The sequence below is a fragment of the Natator depressus genome, chromosome 1, assembly GCF_965152275.1.
Source record: "Natator depressus isolate rNatDep1 chromosome 1, rNatDep2.hap1, whole genome shotgun sequence".
Classification (NCBI taxonomy): Eukaryota; Metazoa; Chordata; order Testudines; family Cheloniidae; genus Natator; species Natator depressus.
This window is the reverse complement of record NC_134234.1, coordinates 154,641,760-154,664,611: the sequence shown is the minus strand read 5'-3', so window position 1 is coordinate 154,664,611 and position 22,852 is coordinate 154,641,760. Positions and strand designations below refer to the sequence as shown.

The window sequence follows — 22,852 nt, the reverse complement described above, 5'->3', positions numbered from 1 at the left end:
GTCTATCTTTATCCTAATTTTATCATGATTGGTATGTGTCTACAAAATCTGCTCTGGAAGAAGAGTTTTCCTTCTTAATTAAAATAAAATAAGGCTTTTGTGTGACACAATCTATAAATATAAGCTCCTCCCCTTTTCTTCCCAGATTTCACTAATTTTTATTGCTCTGAACTGAGGCAGTGGTTCTCAGCATTTTCCATCTCGCAACACTCCCTCCTCCACCTCTAACCAGGACATCCCACCCCCAAAATTTAACAATATGGAGAGAGCAGAGTGGTCACAACCCTCTGATACCTGTTTTTGACATCCTCCTCCCGCCCTTTCCCTTCGTGGATCACAAACTCCTGCTCCGATGTACTGCAAGAGTGGGTCAAATGACACAAGTTTATAAAATGACAGTATTGTACCATGTCTCCTACTGTTGGGTAAAAGTAGATCTCCCCACAGGGACTACGCAAGGGTCCTTTGTTTCTAAGGTTGGTTTTATTTTCTGTTGCAGTGTGTGATCCAGTGATGGGTGACAAATGGAATGGAGAAGGCTCTATGGTTGGTAATTGTCTGCTTGAACCATATTTAGATTGACAAGCTGCTTATACCAGAACAAAGCTACCTTGCTCAAACTTGAGTCTGAATTCCAGTGTCGCATTTATAGAGCTCTTACTTTATTTCAATGAACTTAGTGTTTCTGAAAGGTGCTAGATGGATAGCCTTGGGAACGGTGGTCCCCTATCAACCCACAGAACAACTAGCATACGGACTGTCAGGGAAAAATTTCCTCCATGCCACTCAAAGTGCATTAGCCGTCTATCATTGCGAAGGCCTCTCCGTTGACAATGCCAACAAAACTGCCAGTTGTGATTTGAACACCTGCCCACTAGCAACTAGTCTGGGGTGACTCATTTCACATAGATTTCCCAACAGCCATTAGCCAGAACTTTCCCCTCGGGGGGGACACATGGCTCTGCACGCTGTCCCTCTCTGTGGGCACCACCCCCTCAGCTCCCATTGGCCACAGTTTCCCATTCCTAGCCAATGGGAGTTGCGGGGGTGGTGCGTGCAGGCAGAAGCAGTGTGCGGAGACCCTTGCCCCCCCTCCCTGGGGCTGCAGGGGTGTACTGGCCACTTCTGGGAGCAGTGTGGGGCCAGGTCAGGCAGGGAGTCTGCCTTAGCAGGAGCCCCGCTGCACCACTGGAGATCACGATTGACTGGGAGAGTCTCCAGGATTGACCAGTCGATCGCAATTGACCAGTTGGTGACCACTTGTTTAGGCTTTGTATAAATACATAGTTTTAGCGTTTCCTTTGATTTTTCTCCCTGAAGGGATAACTTCTGTTTGTCTTGCTCCTGGGGTTGTACTCTGGTACTAGCTTTACATGTCCCCAGGTTTTAAATACTGCCCTTCATGGGAAGCTGTTATGAATGTGAATGATGGACATACTTGCTGCTTCATTCAACATGATGAACAGCATATCAGACAAGTGCAGCATCTGCAACTCCTTGACTAGGAGAACACACTAGTCTGTTTAGGTACAAAGTACTTCAAGGATAAACATGCTCCCAGCCTATGAGCCAGGCCCCTCTGGGACTGAGAAAGCTGAGTATTCCTCCTCCAGACAGCTTTGGCTCTTCCATCTTCATCCAGTTCTCAGAGGGGGGACCTGTAGACCCCCAGAGAGAAAAGTCATTCTCCTTTCCCGGGCCATACTACAAGGCTGCTATAACTCCCAGCCTTCTGAAAGTAAAGACTGCATCAAGATGGAAGAAGGACTCCTTGAGCTCACACAGGAACTCCAGCTGCAGCATTTCATCTGATACAGGCTTGCACTAGCTGTCTGGCACCAAGTGAAGAGTGAGTGCCCTCACGTGCCGCTCCGCAGTACTGTCCGAACTGACACACTCAACACCCGCTCCATTGACTGATGCCGACCTCATACCGTCAATAATTCCAGTGCTGACCATGGCACTGATGCTGTTTGACCGCTTAACCTGAGGGGCTGGTGGGCTTTCCTCCCAACATCCCAATTGTGGACTTTTGTGGACCAGCAATGTGGTCATCTGCCTACACGTTTGCTAAGCACTATGCTGTCTGAATAGCTTCCGTTCTACAGTCCATTATTCAAGTAGACGCCAAACTCCTACCACCTGAAGGAGCAGTGCTTGGGAATCACCTGAAGTGCACAGCCACTCAGAGGAAAAAAGGTTACTTCTCTGTACAGTAACTATTGGAGATGTGCACATACATATCCCCTGACTCACCCTTCTTCTTTGCTCCTTCGGAGGCTAATGTTGCCAAGCTACCAGTGAGAAGGAACTGAAGGGAGGCTGGAGTTCCCTCACCCTTGGTTGGAGGCACAAGGACACATGAGCTGGCATGTGCACTACCCCAACAGGACTGCTGACTAAAAGTCTCTGTGTCAAGTGTAGTGGGTGCACAAACAGCTTCAGTGGAAGGTATATGTGCACAACACGTCTCAACGATAAATAGTCACTGTACAAGATAAAAAGTAACAGTTGTAACTTCCTTTTTTTTTTTTTTGGGGGGGGGGGGGAGTAGTTTTGAGCCAGGAATCTTTGGTGTCCCCTCCCAGCCCACTTTAATGAAGTTATTCTTACAACAACCATGCCAGCTGGAGAACAATTCCTCATTTAACAGGCGAGAAAGTGAGACACGGAGAGGTTAAAGGACTCTTCCAAAGTCGCATAACAAGTCAGTTGCAAAGCTAGGAAGAGAAGCCAGGAGTTATGACTCCATTTATTGCTCTAACTTCTAAGTACTCCTGCAGGTTGGAAACTGAGTAGTCCACTAGGTTACAGAATGTATGTTAATGTATGGAAATCAAATTTAAATGAAGGAAAATTACCACTGTAACTACCAAAGTAATTACTGGCAGAGTTCATTATCATTTTCCTATTGTTTTTCAGTATGTGCCAAAGGATCTTCTCCCAGTCTACAGGGACAAAGTTGTACCCATTGCAGATATAATAACTCCTAATCAGTTTGAGGCTGAGTAAGTACGCTTGGTAAATCTGGGGCTAAAAGAGGAACAAATGAACTCCGTTCCTCCCATTATATTCAGTAAATTGGCTTTTGTTTGTGTTTATGGGTTTTGTTACTGGTGTTTTTTTTTAAATTGTTTTTAAATGGAGCTCCTTAGTAAATCTTGAAGATTGCTTGTTTAAAAAAAATATTATTTGAATTTCACCTTTTTAAATAACTCCCAAAAATATCCCATTTTCTTAAACATCTGAATTTTATAGTTACTTTTAATTGACTGTGTCCAAAGGTCATTTCTGGAGCTTGTTGGAAAATATTTGTCCCCCACCACCTTCCCAGTGCAAAAAAAATTTTTTTTTTTCAGTTTTTTATTTTTGTTTTGTTTTCCCCACAAATAGTCTGGCTGAAGACTGAAATAGTTGGCTTTGGAAATACCATAGCAATACCTCATGATTCCCTTCTCCCCCCCAGGCTGGGCTCCCTGATCAGTTTAAATCTCCCATGATGCATCATGGTCTTGCCTCTTTTACTGAAGGAGTCCCATGTCTTTGGTTCATCATGGGAGATGGAAATGTGTTTGATGCAGACAATTCACTGCAACATAACTTAGACCACCCATTGGTTTCATGTACAGAGCTTTTTAAATTTTAGTCAGTTGCCAATAAGATAAGAAATTTCTATCTGTTGTATGCAAAGACACTGAAAGACAGTCTGGTACCACATGCTATTTAATATAGCCAATGGTTTGCTCGGGCCCTCTTGTAAACAAGATACCATATATTCAGAGACGTAATCCTGGTGAGCAAAGCAAACAGTGATTGTCCATAGTATATATGCTTTTTAAATCTTCTTTCTTGACTGCTAGGTTGCTCACTGGCAGAAAGATTCACACAGAAAAAGAAGCTTTAGAGGTACGTAGGTGTGTGTGTCCAGAGGTCTGCCTGCAATTTTGCAGTTTATAATTTGTGTCCTTAATGCTTGCATATAGCCTCCCGTGTCTCCTTCTCTGTAATGTCTCTGCAAAGCTGTAGTGATTCAGGTCACACTTCATGCACAGAAAACTTCTTATGGTTAGCGTTGGAAAGTTGAAGGAAAATCTTTTAAAAAGACTTAAATAAAACCAAAACAATGATATTAAATAGAGCACTGTGGACTTAATGCCACTGAGATGTAAGGATGGGGTGGGGGGGTGAAGGAGCCCCCATATATTATAAATGATCACACTGCCAGTCATGGAGAAATGCACTAATTAGGATGAAAACCATACTCTTCATTCAAATGACTGTTGTGGTGTGCTAGCTGCTCCCCTGCTGCCAGGATGTGACTACTGTGATAGCAACACTGCAGGGCTAGTACAGCCAGCTTTCACTCTGCCACAGGGCTTGGTAGAGAGGAAAAAGTTACCAGCAAGCTCTGCGGTGCAGCAGGGAACAGCACTGAGGAAAGTGTGTGCAGGAAGGGTTGGGCTCAGGGTCCTATTCTGCTGTAGGTAGTTGTAGCTGGAAGGTTCTTAACTTTAACTTTTAGAGGGGCTGGGTGTCTTACTATCCAGAGAGCTGGTCAGCAGGATGGGGCTTGTGGTGCTCACCCCAGAAGTGCAGAGGACTAGCAGCCAGGCTGCAACTATGGTCTTCAGGCACTTCCAAATAGTAGGCACAGAGGAACCTGAACCTTGTCCTGTAAAAGCTAGCATCATAATCTGACAGTGCCAGAAGCTGCAGGTTTCACAAACATCCTGTTCTACAGTAAGGATTTGTCCTTGTAGGGTTAAATCCTCTCGTTCTTACGCAAGCTGAACATATGCTGAAGTCTGCAGGGTTGGAACGTAAAGTGTAAAACTAGGGATTTGATGTAATGTTGACTTGAGGGGCTCAGTTCTATGTTCTAACACACACTTCCTTTTGGTGAATACAATTGACTCCTTCAGTAAAGGACTCTGGAATTATTTCTCCTGATTTGATTTTTCACCTTTTTTTAATGTTTATCTGAAAATTGTATTCCAATGGTCATGCTGACACCCAGGATAGTAGTGAACCTACAGCAGCCATGATCTTTGCAGTTTTTCCTCCAGCAAAGCCTCTGAATGTCGCTTGCTGATTGTTTTGTTTTTTTCCCCAGTGGAAAGCAGCTCAAAAAATCTCAGCCATTTTTATTCCTGTTTTGCATCCCCCAGTGTGCCCTATCCAGGGAATACCCCTCATGTGACTCACCACTAATTATAACAGTGTCTTTGCTATTCTCATCAATGGAATCAAGAGCCTAAGTAGAGTGGAGTGGTTATGCTGCTAGTCATGCTTACAAGCCATTAGCTTTCAGTTTGTACGTTCCAGTCCCACACAAGAATGGTGATGATATGCTGCTGAGCAACTGTTTTACAAATGAATTCTCTACCAAGCAGCGTGATTGCTGGATGTTAACCCTTTTTTACTGATAAAAATCTTGTCTCCTCCAGGGAGGAGACAATGTGGTAATAAATGTACCTTACCCGTTTGAAGACTAGTTTCTTGTAGGATTTTCTTTTCCTTCTGGCCATGTTTTTCCTTAGCTGCCTGCAGCATACAGGGTCTGTTCCACATGATCTCATCTGCACAGCAAAGACCAAGGCTGGAATCCTGGCCCCACTCAAGTCAATGGGAATAAAGTCAAGAGCAGGGCCAGGGTTTTACCTCAAGTGCAGAGCAAGTAGAGCTGGTTGGGAATTTTTTGACAAATGTTTTGTTTTTTCATTAGAAAATGCCAATTAATCAAAAGAAACATTTCTGTGAAAAGTGTATTTTCATGAAAATTGAGTTGGGAAGGTTTCTCAGGTCGGTGGGGAGGGAAGAGAGTGACCCCCAAATACCTTGTGGTTAGGGCACCCTGTTTCAAATCAGGTAGAGTAGGGACTTGAACCTGGGTCTCCCACATGCTAAGTGAGTGCCTTAACCACATGGCAATTGGCTATTCTGGAAAGCGGAGGGGGAGTCTTATGTTTTTCCCCCAAGGCTCAAAGGCAGAACGAAAACAGTGTGTGTTTGTTTTTTTTTTGAAATCTTGAAACTTTTTCCAAAATGGAATTAATGTTATCTAGCTAGCTCTAATAGCAAGATCAATTGCAGCACTGTATAATCCCCTGACACAATTATACATGGTCTGGTGTTATTGTAGAGGTGAATAAATCATGCTAGAGTCTTAGATAAGCCTGCCTTGGAATGGCCATGCTACAGTCTTGTATTCACTTGTATTTGGAGGCTGGGCGATGGCTTAGGAACAGAATTCTCTCTTCTGCTCTAGAACACCAACCTGAATGTTTAACTGTGCTGGGTCTGCATAGTTGAGACTTCCTTTGTTGTGAAGATCTGGCCCTAAGCCAGGTCGTTCATTCTTCAAAGACAGAAAAATCTTTGTTCTGTTACTTTGCTACATCAATCAGATAAAGAGTTGCCCAAGTAGGGTGGAAACGGGACACCCATGCAGCTAGCAACGATGTACTAATGATTGTTAGAAAACCATGGAGTGAACCATGTTATAACCTTGAATAAAAGCATTGCACAACGGATGCCTCATGGAAAATTATGAAGAGGGTTTCTATTAGAAACGGCTCTGCCACAGATACCATCCACTTGCTTTTCCTCTTTTAAAAGACCATTTATAAACCAGTTCTCAGAATTACTATTCCATGGTGTCTGAATTGTTGCGCACAGTGAGAGATCACAGTATGTACTGGTCTGGTAACATCAGTAATGCCATTGACTGGTTCCTGAGCAGGGGCATCTATTTATAGGCTACAGCCAAGTCTCTGTTTGAGAGGCTTTTCAGGTTTTTTCACAATTTTTTTAAGTTTTGATTGAGATAGTACAAGAATATTAGAAACCTTGGTGAAACATTTAATATGGAATGAAAATGGACTTGCCATTACCTCATAGATTCATTGCACTGGCAACAGTGGGTGGAGTTAATGATTTTGACCAACTCTGTGTGTGTTAGGAAGTTTGACAGTTGAGAAATAACTTTGAATGACTCAGACAAGAAAGGAAGGCGATACAGAATAATAATAGGAGAAGTAAGCCCTTATTATTCAGCTGTTCATGAGTCATAGCTAGGCTGAGAGGATTTCTTCTAGGGGAATTTATTTTTGTATCTGCTTTTTATGCTAAATCCCAGTACTGAAGTCATCCTTTCTTTGTGTAAAAATCAAAATCACTTCCACACCAGCCAATTGTAGAGTCACAAATAGGGATTTGACTTCTGGTGAGAAATGGTTAGAGGGGGGAATATACCTATAATGTTAGACATGTACACATCCTCTGCAGATACACACATGCCTTTGAAACATACAGTACCTAGGTTCCAAAAGGAATCATAGAATATCAGGGTTGGAAGGGACCCCAGAAGGTCATCTAGTCCAACCCCCTGCTCGAAGCAGGACCAATTCCCAGTTAAATCATCCCAGCCAGGGCTTTGTCAAGCCTGACCTTAAAAACCTCTAAGGAAGGAGATTCTACCACCTCCCTAGGTAACACATTCCAGTGTTTCACCACCCTCTTAGTGAAAAAGTTTTTCCTAATATCCAATCTAAACCTCCCCCATTGCAACTTGAGACCATTACTCCTCGTTCTGTCATCTGCTACCATTGAGAACAGTCTAGAGCCATCCTCTTTGGAACCCCCTTTCAGGTAGTTGAAAGCAGCTATCAAATCCCCCCTCATTCTTCTCTTCTGCAGACTAAACAATCCCAGCTCCCTCAGCCTCTCCTCATAAGTCATGTGCTCTAGACCCCTAATCATTTTTGTTGCCCTTCGCTGGACTCTCTCCAATTTATCCACATCCTTCTTGTAGTGTGGGGCCCAAAACTGGACACAGTACTCCAGATGAGGCCTCACCAGTGTCGAATAGAGGGGAACGATCACGTCCCTCGATCTGCTCGCTATGCCCCTACTTATACATCCCAAAATGCCATTGGCCTTCTTGGCAACAAGGGCACACTGCTGACTCATATCCAGCTTCTCGTCCACTGTCACCCCTAGGTCTTTTTCCGCAGAACTGCTGCCTAGCCATTCGGTCCCTAGTCTGTAGCGGTGCATTGGATTCTTCTGTCCTAAGTGTAGGACCCTGCACATCCTTATTGAACCTCATCAGATTTCTTTTGGCCCAATCCTCCAATTTGTCTAGGTCCTTCTGTATCCGATCCCTCCCCTCCAGCGTATCTACCACTCCTCCCAGGAGAAGGAGATTGAGAAACATTTACATGATAAGCTCAGATAAATTCCCTTTATTTGAGCTTATTAAATTTATTATTATTTATTTATTCACTGTCTCTTATGATGCTGGCTATATAAGCCATTCTGTCATTATAGTTCAGTGTAACACCTCAGTTGCTGGAGAAGTTATCAGAATCCTATTAACTATTACAAGACACTGGCGCTCAGACACGTATATGTGGATTCACTCTCCCCCGTCTAATAAGATCTTAAATCATGGAACTTTTTGTGTGAGGGGAGCCCCACACCCCACATTATTAGACGTTTCTTATTACTTACGGTTTCACTCTCCTCTTTGGAGGCCTGTACAGTTGAACTCATGGTATTGGACTGTATAGGAAAAGGATCTGAAAATAACACAGACACTTAATATATTGTAATAAGTGCATTAATGTTATGGATCTCTAAATCTAATCCTAATATTTTAAATTAGTTGTTTGAGGGGAAATTATTTAATCTTTATGAGGGTTGCAATGAAGTTTTTAAGTATTCCACAAAACAGTTCTTCAGCATTATTAATGGAGCTGTGCTCAGTGACTGCTACCATTTATCAGTAACACATAATGACCAGTTCTTGTTGTTTTGTGCATGGGAAGGTAATGGATATGCTTCATGCTATGGGACCAGAGACAGTGGTGATCACAAGCTCAGACCTACAGGGTTCTCTAGGAAGTGACTTCCTAATTGCGCTAGGAAGCCAAAGGAAAAGTAAGTCATGGTCTTGTTTTATCGAACAGCTCACTCCATTTGTTTCTGTTGCTGTAAAAATAAATCACTCCATGAAAACAGCCTGGAGTACATGGGAACAGCTCAATCATATGGATTCGGACACCTGCAGTGATGGTGGGGTGGGAAGATGGAAACTTAAGATGCTTGTCAGTGAAGAAGAAAATTTGCACTGTCTTCTTGACAAAATAGATTGTAAACAACCTGGACAGGAACAATTTGTTTCTTTCCTAAGCCGTTTTTCTCTCCACGTCTCCCCCACCTTCTGATAGCACCAAGCACTGTGTGTACGCTTGGTAAATTGGTGTTGAATGCTCTCATATTAAAGGAGTGCTGTTGAGCAGGATGGTGAATAATCCTACTTTCTTCTTTACCAGTGAGATGTAAATGTAGAGATTGCATGCTGGGCTGCCAAAAGAAACCAGTTGGATTACTAATTAAGAAATACAAACCTGATCTAGAACCAATTGGTGTTCCTTGGCACCACCTAAAAATTCTAGTGTACTAAATGGACCATAAGCTGTTTTTTCGTTATTGTTGTAATCATGGGTCAGGTACAGACTGTTCTCCATTGTGGCCTGTGGCTGCCCTTACGTTTAAAACCGAGGTGCAACCTAGAGATACTAAGTGTTCCAGCACATGATGCTTATCTTGGTGTGAGCAGCTTCCAGATTCACCATACTTACTGAACCAGCTGCCAATAGGTCAAGATGGAGAAATACATGCTGGGACCTGTGCATGCTGTGGCTTGCACTCCTGTATGGAAGATGATGGTGTTAGCTATCTCTTCCAAATTATGTGTAGCACTCACGCTGCAGATGTGGCTCCCAAATGGGCAAAGTTTGGAGAAAAATAGTTTGAAAGAGCTGGTATATAGTTGCAAATTTTTAAAGATCCGCCTAAGGAACTACTGACTTAAAGTGTCAAGCACTACAGTAATTGCCTTTTAAATTTTAGTAAGTATTGTATTAATTGCAGGGAGAGGTTCTATTTCTTAACTGTGTATGTCTGCCTTCCAGCTAGAGCAGATGGCACCAAGGTGACCCAGAGAATTCGAATGGAGTCTCCTAAAGTGGATGCTGATTTCGTTGGAACCGGAGACTTGTTTGCTGCGATGCTCTTGGCCTGGACACACAAACATCCAAATAATCTTAAGGTGTGTGAGAGAGGTGGCTTTTTTTTCTGGCAGGAAACTGCTTTAATAAATGACTTCTTTCATTTTATTATTGTTAGTCCTCAGAATATAGATACAGAATGCTGGAGAGACAATATCCGGAATACAGAATAACATTTAGTCTCTAAGGTACCACAAGTCCTCCTTTGGTTTTTACTTCTTGCAAGAGTGTGAGCTATTCCCCTGACCAAATTTCAGCTCTGGGACACTTAACATTATACAAACTTAAAAATGTCCCCTATAGATATAGTTCCCTCCCCAGAAAAACCCACTCATTTTTGGTGATTGCATTTCAGTGATGGCTGATGAGGTCTTTCTCTGAACAGTCTGTAAAAGTATTTGGGGATTCTACCAAATCAAAGATACTCTATAAATTAAAAATATTTGGTTTTTGTCCTTGGTTCATAACTGATTTTTACAGTAGTGGCGCTTGTTATCAGAATAAGTGTTTTGCATGCTGATTCTTTCTTACTTATTAATTTTGGAGACTGTGTCTTTAATTTGGATCCTTTTGCTCCTAGTTATTGCAAGATTCTACAGCTTTTTACACTATGTATTAAATTCAGCTGCCAACTTGTATGTGCCTTATAGAGTGGAGAAAAAACAACTCATTGACTCTTGTTACCCTTCGGGTCAATCAAGTTGGCCTCTGAACATTCTAGTCAAAAGCACTGCGACTAACTTGGGTGATTTGCAATGTTGGTAAGCCTAAACATATATGTATATTTAATTTCAGGTGGCATGTGAAAAGACGGTATCAGCTATGCAGCATGTTCTGCAAAGGACCATCAAGTGTGCAAAGGGTAATCATTTTACACCCTGTTCCTGTATTTACTCTGTTCACATCCTCATTAGAACAAACATTCTGGAAAGTTGTTTTCAGCACTAAATGTGGCCTATTATTAGACTACACCCACAAAACAGAATTTAGGGAATTCTAGCACCAGCGTGTTCACTGCTGTGTCCTCTAACTCTATTCTAGATGACAGTGGTAAAAATGCGCTGGTGAGTCGACAGGTGCTGCATTTGTGATGGGACTGCATTACTATTAGAACAAGAGTGGGAGAATTTGAGGAAAATGCTGAATGTAATGGACAAGGGAGCCTCACCTTTTTCCGATTTTGGATGCACCAGCTGCCTCAGTTACCCTTTTCTGTGTATGTTAGGCCTGGGATGGATTCCTCAACTATTAAAGAGTGGTGAATTTCTGTCTTGTGATAGCTGAATAAATTATTCTTCAAACTGTCTTCTCTTGGGAAGGGGAATTAAAAACACCAGCTGGAAGCACATAAGTAATCTAGTTTGACTGTACTGCCACACAGCCTGGTCCCTGTCACCTAGAATACAAGTTGCTGAACTCCCTCAAGTCCCAGTAAGATCCAAAGAGGAGTTGAGGGCCCTCAGAACTGCTCAGGAGCAGTCTCTAAATAATGGTGAAGCTGCAGAAGTACCTGAGCTGGCGGATAGGGAAAACAATGTGCTGTATACCCTCTGGTGGAGGCAATGGGCAGTGGTAGCACAGTGGATGAGAAGAGGGGAAAAAAGTAACGATGGGGACAGGACAGAAACGTATTCATTCTTTTTTTTTTTTTTTCTTGTGTGTTTGTTTATTATTGACACTTCAATATCTTCTTTTAGCACACGCTGGAAAAGGAAACAAACCTAGCCCAGCCCAGCTGGAACTGAGAATGGTCCAAAGCAAAAAGGACATAGAAAACCCGGAGATAATAATAAAAGCTACTGAGTTATAAAGTCTGTATGTCTCCCAATAACGCACAATGTATTGATGTCCTCTTTTTCTTTCCTGTAAATTGTAATGTTTGCCTTAGATCTGTGACAGAAACCTGACTTCCATGAAATAGTGCCCTGTGTAGGCAGATATCCACAATCAAACATATGTGCTGGCCTTGCTTGGTTTAAGAAAAAAAAAAAAAAAAGTGAGTAGTAAAACTTACTCACAGGTATCAAAATGGCTGTCACATTCACTCAGTCTGTGTACCGTAGGCAAGAGAATACACCGGTTCCTGCCTCTCCAAAGACTTTGGGTATGAATTTGCTAGTGGAATGACTGACTGACTGGCATATATACTGTAGCAAAGCATCTAGTGCCAATTTCACTAGCTACCTACTCCCTTAACTGAAGGCATTTGGGAGCTTATTGTGGTATTCACTATCTCGACTGCCATGAAATTCAGTAGGGTTGAAATTGCACACAACTTCAGGCTGCATATAGGGAGCAGTTTGGAGATATTTAGCATTAGGTGCTCTGCAGAGGTCTTGAAGTATCATTTCATGTTAATAACTTTTCCTGTTTCTGGCCTATGAATGAATATGTGAGTCCAATTTCTATAGGTGCTAATCCCTTTATTTCCTGTGACTACAAGTATCCACATCACTTTGTCCCCATGTTCCACTCCAGAAAAGACCAATGTTACTAGTCTAATTAGCCAACCAGTAGCACCAAGTAGAAATTTATAATTCTACCTCTGGAACCAGATTTAATTCCCTTTTTTATTAAGACTTCAAGACAAAGCTTCTTTAAGAAAGGGAGATAAAATGGCTACCTTTTGTAAAAGTAACCCTATTAGTATTCCAACGGATAGCAAGCCATTGGGATACTGACAACATTCATTATTTGAGGGCATTTTACCCTTTATGGATGGTTCTATTTAGAAACCTTAGAGGATGTACCTGCTTAATAAAAATGAGCACTGTATAACAGGTTCATCAGTAAAGCACTAAATAGTGAACAGTTGCCTACCTTGCCTGCAGACATAAGTAGAGAGATTCGTTTGTTTATAATGCCACTCTTTAGACAGTTTCATGATCTGAATTTTACTGAATTATTTTATGCTTCCTCTCCAAAACAAATAGCGATTTTTTTTTTAATGTGTGTTGCAAGATGTTAGAGTGTATCTAAGGAGCTATACTACTGCTTATTATCCTCCATAGTACCAAAGCACTTCAGTATAAAGTTCCTCCTGATCTCTTTTTTTCCCCTCCCTTTCATGGAGGCAGCTGGGGAATTTTTATTGGTTAACCTTTTTTGTATCAGAATCCTGTTCCCTGAAGTGTTCTCAGAATGGGTTTCTTGACAATTTCTGTACTCTGGGTGCTGATTAGGCACTGGGGATATTCCTGAGAGATGTTGACCACCTGCAACTCCTCTTGACTTCAGCAGGCACTGCAAGTTCTCTGCACCTCTGAGAATGAGTCTTAGTGTGTTCTATGTGCCCAAACCTGAAAACAGCCTGTGAACTTGATTTGTTCACCCTGGCACACAGAGATACAAACTGCACCCTCTTGCAGTAGCAGGAAGCAGTTGTGCACCGAGGGAGATGCTAAAAGGAGGGCAGTTTCAGTTCCATCCACGGTCTGAGGCTGCCAGAAAAAGCACTTGATCTGTGTGTTTCCTGGGTACCTTCCCAGAAACTTCTTCCTGGCCAGCCCTGCCCAGTTACTAAGCTGGGTCAACTGGCTAGGTCTAGGTCCCTGGGTTGTAGGTAGATTGTGCCACTGCAGTCTTTGTTCATCCACTATCCGAGTGGACTTTCTGCCATTGGAGCCCCTATTTTATTTCAACTAGCAGAACCCAGGGAGAGAATTTACCCAGGTATCACTAATTTTAGGTCAAACAGATTTAATTTTTTTCTTTTTAATAGAGTGGAAGTTTTCCAACTAATAGACTTCTTAAATCTCTCTTTTTCAGCATCTCTGAAGCAAATAACCCATAAGACACTAATGCATTTTGCAATAAGTTTAAGAGAAGAACTCTCAGCTTTTGCTCTAAGTGGCTAATACTTTATCATCGCCAATGCACTCAGCAATTAAAATTTAAAAATTTGCTCTGCTGACATAAGAAACGCAAAAAAGAATCTGGAAATTACTTAGTAAACTTGACTGGACTGCCACAATTTACAATTACCTCCACCATGAAATAACTTCCTAGCAATAATAATTCTGGTAATATGAATAAAGCATAGCAATCTCCTTTGGCGCATGAGCTTATGGCTGATGTCCAACATTCATAGTGTTAGCAAAGTCCTCAGCACTGTATTTTTAAACAGTTTAAAGCTGTTTTCCTTCTAGATAATTGCTAATTCCCAAATGTTTAAAAACTGATCTTTATTACTTTAAAAACTGCCCTCTTTAACATACAATGTTTGCTGTGGAAGCTGCATGGGAAACATAATCAACTTTCAAATTAGAGATAGTAGCTTTTAAACAAAAATGATATTTCAGTAATACAACTCCAAGGGCTTTCTACTTATTTTTCAACACAAATACGTTTTTACCACTGCCAAGTGCTAATCGCTTAGTGGCCATGTATCCCACCCCAGAGATAACTATAAGCATAAGCCTTTTTTGTTTCACTTTTTTAAACTCATAACATTTCATGTTGACATTTGCAGTGCTTCCCATAGACTTGGGAAGCTCTGATCAACAGACTATTGCTCCATCTCTTCACACAATGATTCTTTAAATATCCTCGCTGTGTTAAACTTCTAGCACTAGCCCATCCAGAATTTTCAACTTTTCCATAGCTTAGTGAGAAATTCCTGTTCTTCATGTCAGGGGGTCAAAGAGAGAGGTTCATAATCCTCTTCTTTTTTGAAAAGCAGCAGTAACCATACAGATCCAAGCTTCTTGCCATCAAGAGAGCATAGTTATGGCAAGCTTGCAATAAGATGCTACAAAAGGAGTCTCTTTTGGTGTGTAGGAGCAAATACATTGGTTTGTGCTTCTAGGAAAAGGGAGGGGTTAATATGGAAAATGGAATAATAGATTCCATGAAAGGGGTTAATAAATTAAATGACAATAATTCAGTACAGAATTTTTATCTGTAAAACTTAGCCAAAATGAATTTTCCTATGAAGCAGAACAGAGGCAAGCTAATAAGAGGTGCCTATGACTTGCCATAGCAGCTTGGACTTGTGGTCTAAATCAGATATTCAGACCTCAGGAATGGCCTGTGCCTGATGCTTCAGAGGAAGGGGGACCCCCCTCTTCCCCCATCTCCTGCATTAATGCCCTTCTAGTTTTAATATCTGTGATGAATTGACACAATACCCACAAAAAAACAGAGGGAAAATAAAGACATGAAAATGCAGAACTGAACTTGGAGAAGTTCAGTTATGAACTGGCCACAATTTGCAGCCACTGCATTCTACCATCTTCTGTTGAAGGCAGTGGGAGATGCTCGTATGATATCTGAATGAACTCCCATTGAAGTCAATTATATTCTTTCTGTGACTTTAATTAGATCAGGCCATGCATCAGCTGCAGAATCAGGCTCAGTGTCTAATAATTCAAGAAGCATGGAGAAACTGACTGTAAGTGCACTTTGTAGTTACCTTGTAACAATGTACATTCTGGTCACAACATATGAACAAAGGTATTTTTAAACGTTAAAGCAATTCATGTAACTTGCAGTCATTTTTACCAGTGAAATGTTATGTAGCACTTTTTCCTAGTGTTTTTAGAACAAACTGTGTGCGCCACACTGCACAAACTCAAAACAATCCCATCCAGTCATTCTTTTATTCCTCCTTCTCTTCTCTTCTCTTGGATGTAACATCCATGAAGGTTCCACTGATACAGAAATTCCATGTACTTCCAGAGCAGCTAGGAAACGGTTCAGTATTCACTCTGGCCTTTAGCACAGTTGCCCATTATCCCTTTAAAGGAAATGAGTCTATCACAGGGGTCAAGTCTTATCCACTGGCAGATCCTCCTACAAAGAAAAGCTGTCAAACTAAAATGAATGTCTCTAATGACTGCAGAGCTACAAGCAATTTGGCAGAGAGCAGCAGATTCAATCATTCTGTTCAGTGATTTTCATCGGTCAGCAAAATGGAAGGCTGGTGTTACTTGAGCTAATTCATTTGTGTTTGACCCCGTGTTCTGTGATGAACTTCTTTGTGGGCAGCCATTTTGATTATTATAGTTTCACTTATTTGTGGAGCCCTTGTGCAGAATGGACCAAAACTCTCTTTAAAATGAATTGTCTCGTCTCGTCTGGGCCAGAACCCAACCTTTTTGTGCGTAAAATTCCTACTGACTTCCTTGGAAGATATATACATCACAACACTTCGCAGTTTAAAAAAAAAAAAAGTGTTGTGGAAGTTTATTCATGCTTGGCGTACGTACGCTTTTTTTTTAAAATCTGCATTAAAATTGGTAATGGAGATGTTCATTTGCTGATTTATATTTAAAATGCAAAAACTCTATAACCAACATACTATACAAAAGAATTGGCGGACCAAGGTTTCTAGCTAAAAATACTGCCTTGTTAAGAGTATCCCATACCTATCTGGATTGGTCGATGTTCATTCGTTGTCTGATACTGTTACAGTGATTGTGATAGTCTATTTTATTTTACAACATGTGGCAAGAAAGATTGTAATAAAAATGTCTACATTAATATATTGTGCATAAAAATTGTTAGCTCTTAGTTTTGAATATGTTGACCCATTTCAGAATTAAACAAAACAAGAACAGTTCGGTAGTGTTCCTGAGTACGTGGATTTGATTAAGATTTTATTAGTAGCTGATATAAAGATTGGGTGGATAAGGGGAAAGCCCACATTTGGACACCTAAATTATCCCAATATAAAACCACAGGATTGGGGGCGGGAGGGGCAATACTAGGCTTATCTTCTGCGCATTTCTTTGAATAACTTTCATAGCAGCAGAAACTTGCTGGAAGGTTAAGAGTTAAAGCTCACTAATGGAGAGGAGATGGAGTTAGTGATTTGAGGTTGCTAGACTGATTTATACATGATGTTTAGCTCCATAACTGCCTGTGAGAGACCTACATGTTGCAATTGAAAAGTGACTCTGGCATTCTGCATCTCCATTCCCATATACATGTTACTGAAAGCATAGGGTGAGAGAGTATTTTGCCCTCATTGGGGATCAGGGGCTCCAGAGCAAGAACCACAGTTCATTCCTTGGTCTGCTTCTTGAGCAGTGAAATCGAAGGGAGTGCAGTGCCAGGTCAGGTCCCCTGGCCTGTATCCACATGGCATAATTTACACATTCCGGCCGTTCTGTGAGTGGAAGAAGGCAGACATCCAGTTTAGTGAGAAACATGGGAGTTCCTCTATTAAAGAAGTCACTTCTGCAAAATGCCTGTGCCAGTCAGAAAGGCTGTTCTGGTCACTTAGCCAAATGAAATTGGTGCCCCCCAATTAAATGAAACAATGGCTCCCCTATACCCCTTTAAAAAGTTGAGTTATACGCTGGTATAAAACTAACACATAGTCCAGCTACTTGGAAACCAAAATGTTTCTTTACTAAAGCTTAAACATTAAACAAATAATTTCTCTTAAATCAGATTGCAGCTTTTCATTGTTGGAGTACCTTTCAATGTCTATTTAAGTCAATGGAACAGATTTATTAATTAAATATTTAGAGTAGAATATTTTCAAAAGAAAAATGGCTTTTGAAAATACCTTTCTCCTCTCCTCTTGGTGTTAACTATTGACAAATGAGACCCTTCATTCGAGGACAGTTTCTATTCCATAGCATTCTGAAATACATTATGCTATGCACAGCAACTTAAACATTCAAGTCTGCAATAGTTGTTAAGCTTTGAAACTAGAAATCTCTTACTTTTAAATATTTGGGTAAATCAATGAGTTTATGCACATTTATAGTAGAAGATTTAAGGTAAACAGGATGCCCTGATGCTTATCAGAAACGTGAAACGTGTGTGCTTATTTTACCAAAGAAGAGCCTTGAACACAGATCTCATAGGGAATCTGTTGTTTTTAATATGTGTTCTTCAGAATGAGATCCCAAGCTAGTTGCTCATCATTTAAATTGAGTCAAAAAGAAACTATCCTGGAGAGAAGAACATATAAGCAGTATAGCAGCCCCACAACTTCCATACAGTTAACCAGGAAACCAATCCCAAGCCTCGATAGTGACACCAAAAACAGAGTCTATGAATTGGCACTTGTTGCTCCAGCTACCAAGCTCCCTCTGGCCTTGATTCAGGAAAGCACTTACATGCTTAACTTCAGTGAGTCTTTAAGTAAATGGGACGTAAGCATACGTGTACAGTTAAGCATGTGTCTGAAATACTTTCCTGAATAAGGATGCATATTCCTCAATTGGTGCTTCCGGAACCAGCTGCAGGTCTTGAGGCAAAAAACCATGAATTTGTAGAGAATAAGGTAGCACATTGAAGAAAATACCAACAATATTTGAAGGCTGTGCCATATGTTATCACTGAAATTACCTGTATAACTTACATATTGCCTTTGTTGTTGCATTGCTATTTAGAAAAATCTGTGTCTAGAAGAATGTAGCATATGTACTGTGTATATGTGTTAACGTTTTAGTTGCAGTGGCGGGAAAATGCAGAATTTGGGGGCTGGCTGTGCAGGCCTTCAGAATGGGAGCGGAAAGTCTTACGAATTATATTTTTATAGACAGCACTGTGGCTTCAGGTCCCAGTCACATCATATCTGCCTCTTCTAGGAGCGTAACATTGTGAGGGAGGAGAGCAGAAAGTGGCTACGACATGGTAGGGATAGTACAACCCCACCAGCCCTGGACAGATGACAAATAAATAAAATATGCCTTTGAAGTAATATTTTTTTAGTTCTAAATTGTTAAACAGAGAAATATTTACAAGTAAACTTTCTATGTACTTGACATTTGCGTGGTGTTTCGTATTGAATAGATGACCCTATTGTATGTTTGGATCTCTTAAAGATCATCCTTGAGGCATATAAAATAAGTAAACGAATTCTATGCCAGACAAACAGAGTGCTATGTAATGGTTTTAATTTCTGGTGAAAATGTCGGCTTTGATAGTGTTTGTGTATATTCTGGTTGGCTCTCGTGCATTTTGTTCTTTCTACAGAAAGGCTTTTATGCTTAATTGTGGAGGGGAGTAGTAGTACAGTAGATAAAGGGCTAAATATTGCTGCCCTACCCACTGTAATTTGTGCATTGATTTTTTTTAAACATCTGTAGTCCCAAATTTCAGTTTTGAGTTGCATTAACGATAATGATAAAAAAAGCTGGGGTAAGTTAGAAACTTATGGATTTTGAATTCAGCATGTCTCGGAGGTGCTGAGGAGATGAGTCAAGAGAATCAAAGTTAACATGACTAAACTAAAACTGAATGTGAAGCTGACTGGCTTTGTTTAGCTGCCCATGCTGAGTGGAGTGCAAAAATAGACAAACAGTACGGATGGAGAAAAGTGAAGGGTTTTTTTTTGGTCAGCAAGTTGTTGTAATCTGAAGTGTTATGAACGTTTTTTTAACATGGGGCCTGACTTTAAGAAGAGCTGAGTTACCAATAAATCTCATTCAGTTGGAGTTGTGGGTTCCAGCACCTTTGAAGATCAGACCAATTATTTCTTACCTTGATGTACTTTTTTTATGTTTAATTTTTAGGGTGGGAGAATAGGAGAAAAGCAAATCACTTCTAAGTATCAAGAAACTGGTTTGGGGTTTTTTTACATTTATTTTACAGGGCCTCCATGCAAGGGCGAGGGGCTGCCTGCACAGATAAACTGGGTTAGGGTCCAATGTTGGATGCTGTATCCATATCCCAGCCATGTATACATACGGGTTGGAGAAATTATTTGACAATAGTAAACAATAATGTCTTCTTTCCCTTCTCTTATTTTTCTAAAGAAAGAGTCCAGTCTCCTAAAAACACTTATAAATTCCTCACTTTTTGCAATAGCTGGGGAAGAACTTATGAGCTGTGTTCTCTTGGGAGCTTTTTCGTATCCAGGCCTGACAAAGTGCTACTCGGCTTTGTAGAGATAGCAAAGAACTAAAAAACCTGATGGAGCATCTAATCATGTGATACGGGACAGAGGAGGGTATGCTTTATTCTGTGCTTTACTGTGCATATACCCGACTCCCACTGGAATCTGTGAGCACAATTTATGTGTGATGAGTCTTGAGGAAAGAATAGAGCCCCTGAGGCAGAATCAAAATGCACTTACTTCTCTACCTGCACTGACCTTCAGGAGGAGATGCAGCAGTTCTTGGAAGCTAGCAAGGAGTATAGGTACATGGCTATGCTTTTCACTTAGTGACAACATCCTTTAAGGCAGGGAGTGCCAAGTTTGTTTGGTTTTATTTTCAAATACAGCCCCCAGGGCCTGATTAAGCATATCATGCATTTGATATTAAAGCACATGCTTATGTGCTTTGCTGTATTGTGCCCTCATGGGTCACTTGCTGTCTTTCTAGCCATATGAGACTTCTCACGATGACATAGTCTTCATGGGCCCTTAGATTCACATAGGGGAAATAAATGGAAGGTGCTTGCATACAGCAGTCATTTGCACCTCTTTTTGTATATTTCTAAAGTGAAATCAATAACACAATTGGGGCAGGATTTTGCCCTGTTTTCCTAAGAGCAACAAAAACTTTTAGGCCCTGATCCGGCAAATAGTCATGCGCATGTTCAACCTTTAACATGCACAAGTAGGTCCTATTGATGTCAATGGGGCTATCCACGTGCATTAAAAGTTAAGAATGCATTTGCAAGATGTAATGTAATGTATTAAATTATATTCCTTAACTTTTACAATAGTAAGTATGAGGCTAATAGAACACTCTAAGATACAATTAGCATCATGTGCTCTTCCACACCCAAACGCTATCTCATTTTGAAAGAATTGATACCCTTGATATTGAATTGCCAGCTGGTGTGGTGGGCCCCACTTATTTCATGAAGAACTTTGGTATTTAAACGCTAACTACTTCAAACAAATATTGAAATCTCAGTGCTCTCAAGTGAATTCAGTTTGATTGTTTCAACCGAGTACCTCTCTCCCACTGCAAAACCACTACACAGTTGCACAATTTGTAGTACAGTGATTGTCGTTGTCATTGGAAGAGCCACTAGAACTGGATACGGGTTGCCTTTTACAACTACAGTTATGTGGGTAAAGTAATGTGAAGTAGCTTTCACAGTGCCTGTTTTCACAGTACGTGTACATTGTCAGTGTTATCCAGGTCTGACAAGAATTGTTTAAAAATTAGACTGTTTCTGTAGAACAAATTATTGTAGTTCTTGCAGCAAACCTGCCACACTATCTGAACTCATAGTTTTTGCACAAGAAAAATTTAAGGCACCCAATAAACCCTGCTGTTCACTGTAGAAAACGCTGGATTTGAATTGTTCTGCACTTTTCAGCATCTAATGGGTTACTTTTTTTAAATCTCCCAGTCTAAGTGGCATTAATATGTATTTTTGTTGTTGTTTATTTACAGATTAAAAAAAAAACTTCCTGAACCAAAATAATACTAGTATCCCTATGAGGAAGGGTGTTCCAGAAGACCTAGTTTCAGGCAGTATAATACTAGTCATTGTGAGCTGTCAGCCGAATACGACTTTGTCTGAAGAACCTATTAATAAATGATCCATTGTAAAAGAGGACTTGTAGATGTATATACATCATAGTCTAGCAGAGCCCTTAAGTATGAGCTTAACTTTAAGCACGTGAGTCGTTCCATTGACTTCAGTGATACTACTCATGTGCTTAAAGTTAAGCATGTGCTTAAGCACTTTGTTAGATTGAAGCCTTTGTCCATAAGTGCCAAGTGGCTCCATCAGAATTGATATTTATACAAGAAATGTTCAATACTGATTGAAGAATATTTTCTTCTGACTTATTAGTATATTGGAAAACTGTAGTATGGTTTGTCATTAGAGGAGAGAGATGATGTGATAGAAGGGTTTAAGTTCTGGATATTCTAATGCCATTGAATCGTGACCTTACAATTTGCTGTGGGCGCCATTTTAAATGTAGCCTTTTTATGTCACTTTCACTTCGGAAAATGAAGAAACATTATTTCCTAAATGCCATTTTACTGTGCTTTTCACTTATTCAATCACTGGAGAAAAGGGAGTTTGGAATTGTTTTCCATTGGCGTTTTCTCCAGGCTGTTGATTTCTGAAAAGGAGAACTAAAGTTTGGCCTTACTTAAAATACATAAAATGAACCTTAAATATTGACCCAGTTGGTGATTTTTTTTTTCTTCTTAACAGAAGGTGGTAGCATCTGGAAGAGGCCAATGTGTAGGACTTTTGTTTGTAGCACATTTAGTCCTGCTGTACTGTTGTCCCATGTAAATGAACAGGGCAGAGGTCACCAGAATCTGTTATCAAATAGAGTAATGCTGTAATACAGAGTGTACATTTTTGTGAAAGTCTTAACCTCTTCTTAATGAAGATTAAACACAAATCATTATTTTCATGGTGTATACGTGAAATGTAATTTTTTTTCAATAAAATGTTTCTTTTGCTAAACGTCTTACCTGGAGTTTTTTAATGACCTATTTATCTCTGGAGTCCTTTGTATGCAAATCTCACTAGGAGGAAAATAGAATGAGGGGCCAATGCTCACCTCACATGCATGTTAAAGAAGGTCTGGGGCTTAGTATATTAGAATATAATATGATATATTATAAATTGTAATAATATAATAAATTATTATAAATTATAATAATGTAATAACTGAAGTCAGCTCTGTGTGAGAGGACTCCCCTAGCACTCATGTGCACACCCCTTTTTGGGTGACAAACCCAAAATAATACTGTCTTGCTCTGTATAGAAATATCTGTATAGCTCATAAAATTCACCCTCTTCCTCAATGTGAAGAGAGATATGCACAACTTCTTGTCCCCCTCCCCCCCATTATGAATTGCACAAACTGGGTTATATTATAA

The 22,852-nt window shown here is 40.5% G+C and overlaps 1 protein-coding gene across 1 annotated transcript in view; it reads left to right on the top strand.

The window, feature by feature from the left end:
- The window catches only part of PDXK (pyridoxal kinase), an 81,035-nt gene extending 58,650 nt beyond the window's left edge, over positions 1 to 22,385 (top strand). The window contains exons 5-11 of the mRNA XM_074969388.1: positions 500 to 546; positions 2,923 to 3,008; positions 3,861 to 3,906; positions 8,832 to 8,943; positions 9,981 to 10,117; positions 10,872 to 10,938; positions 11,774 to 22,385. Coding sequence (XP_074825489.1) covers positions 500 to 546; positions 2,923 to 3,008; positions 3,861 to 3,906; positions 8,832 to 8,943; positions 9,981 to 10,117; positions 10,872 to 10,938; positions 11,774 to 11,886 — 608 coding nt within the window. The 3' untranslated portion in view covers positions 11,887 to 22,385. The remainder of the gene's footprint in view (positions 1 to 499; positions 547 to 2,922; positions 3,009 to 3,860; positions 3,907 to 8,831; positions 8,944 to 9,980; positions 10,118 to 10,871; positions 10,939 to 11,773) is intronic.
- Positions 22,386 to 22,852: the final 467 nt, after the last annotated feature.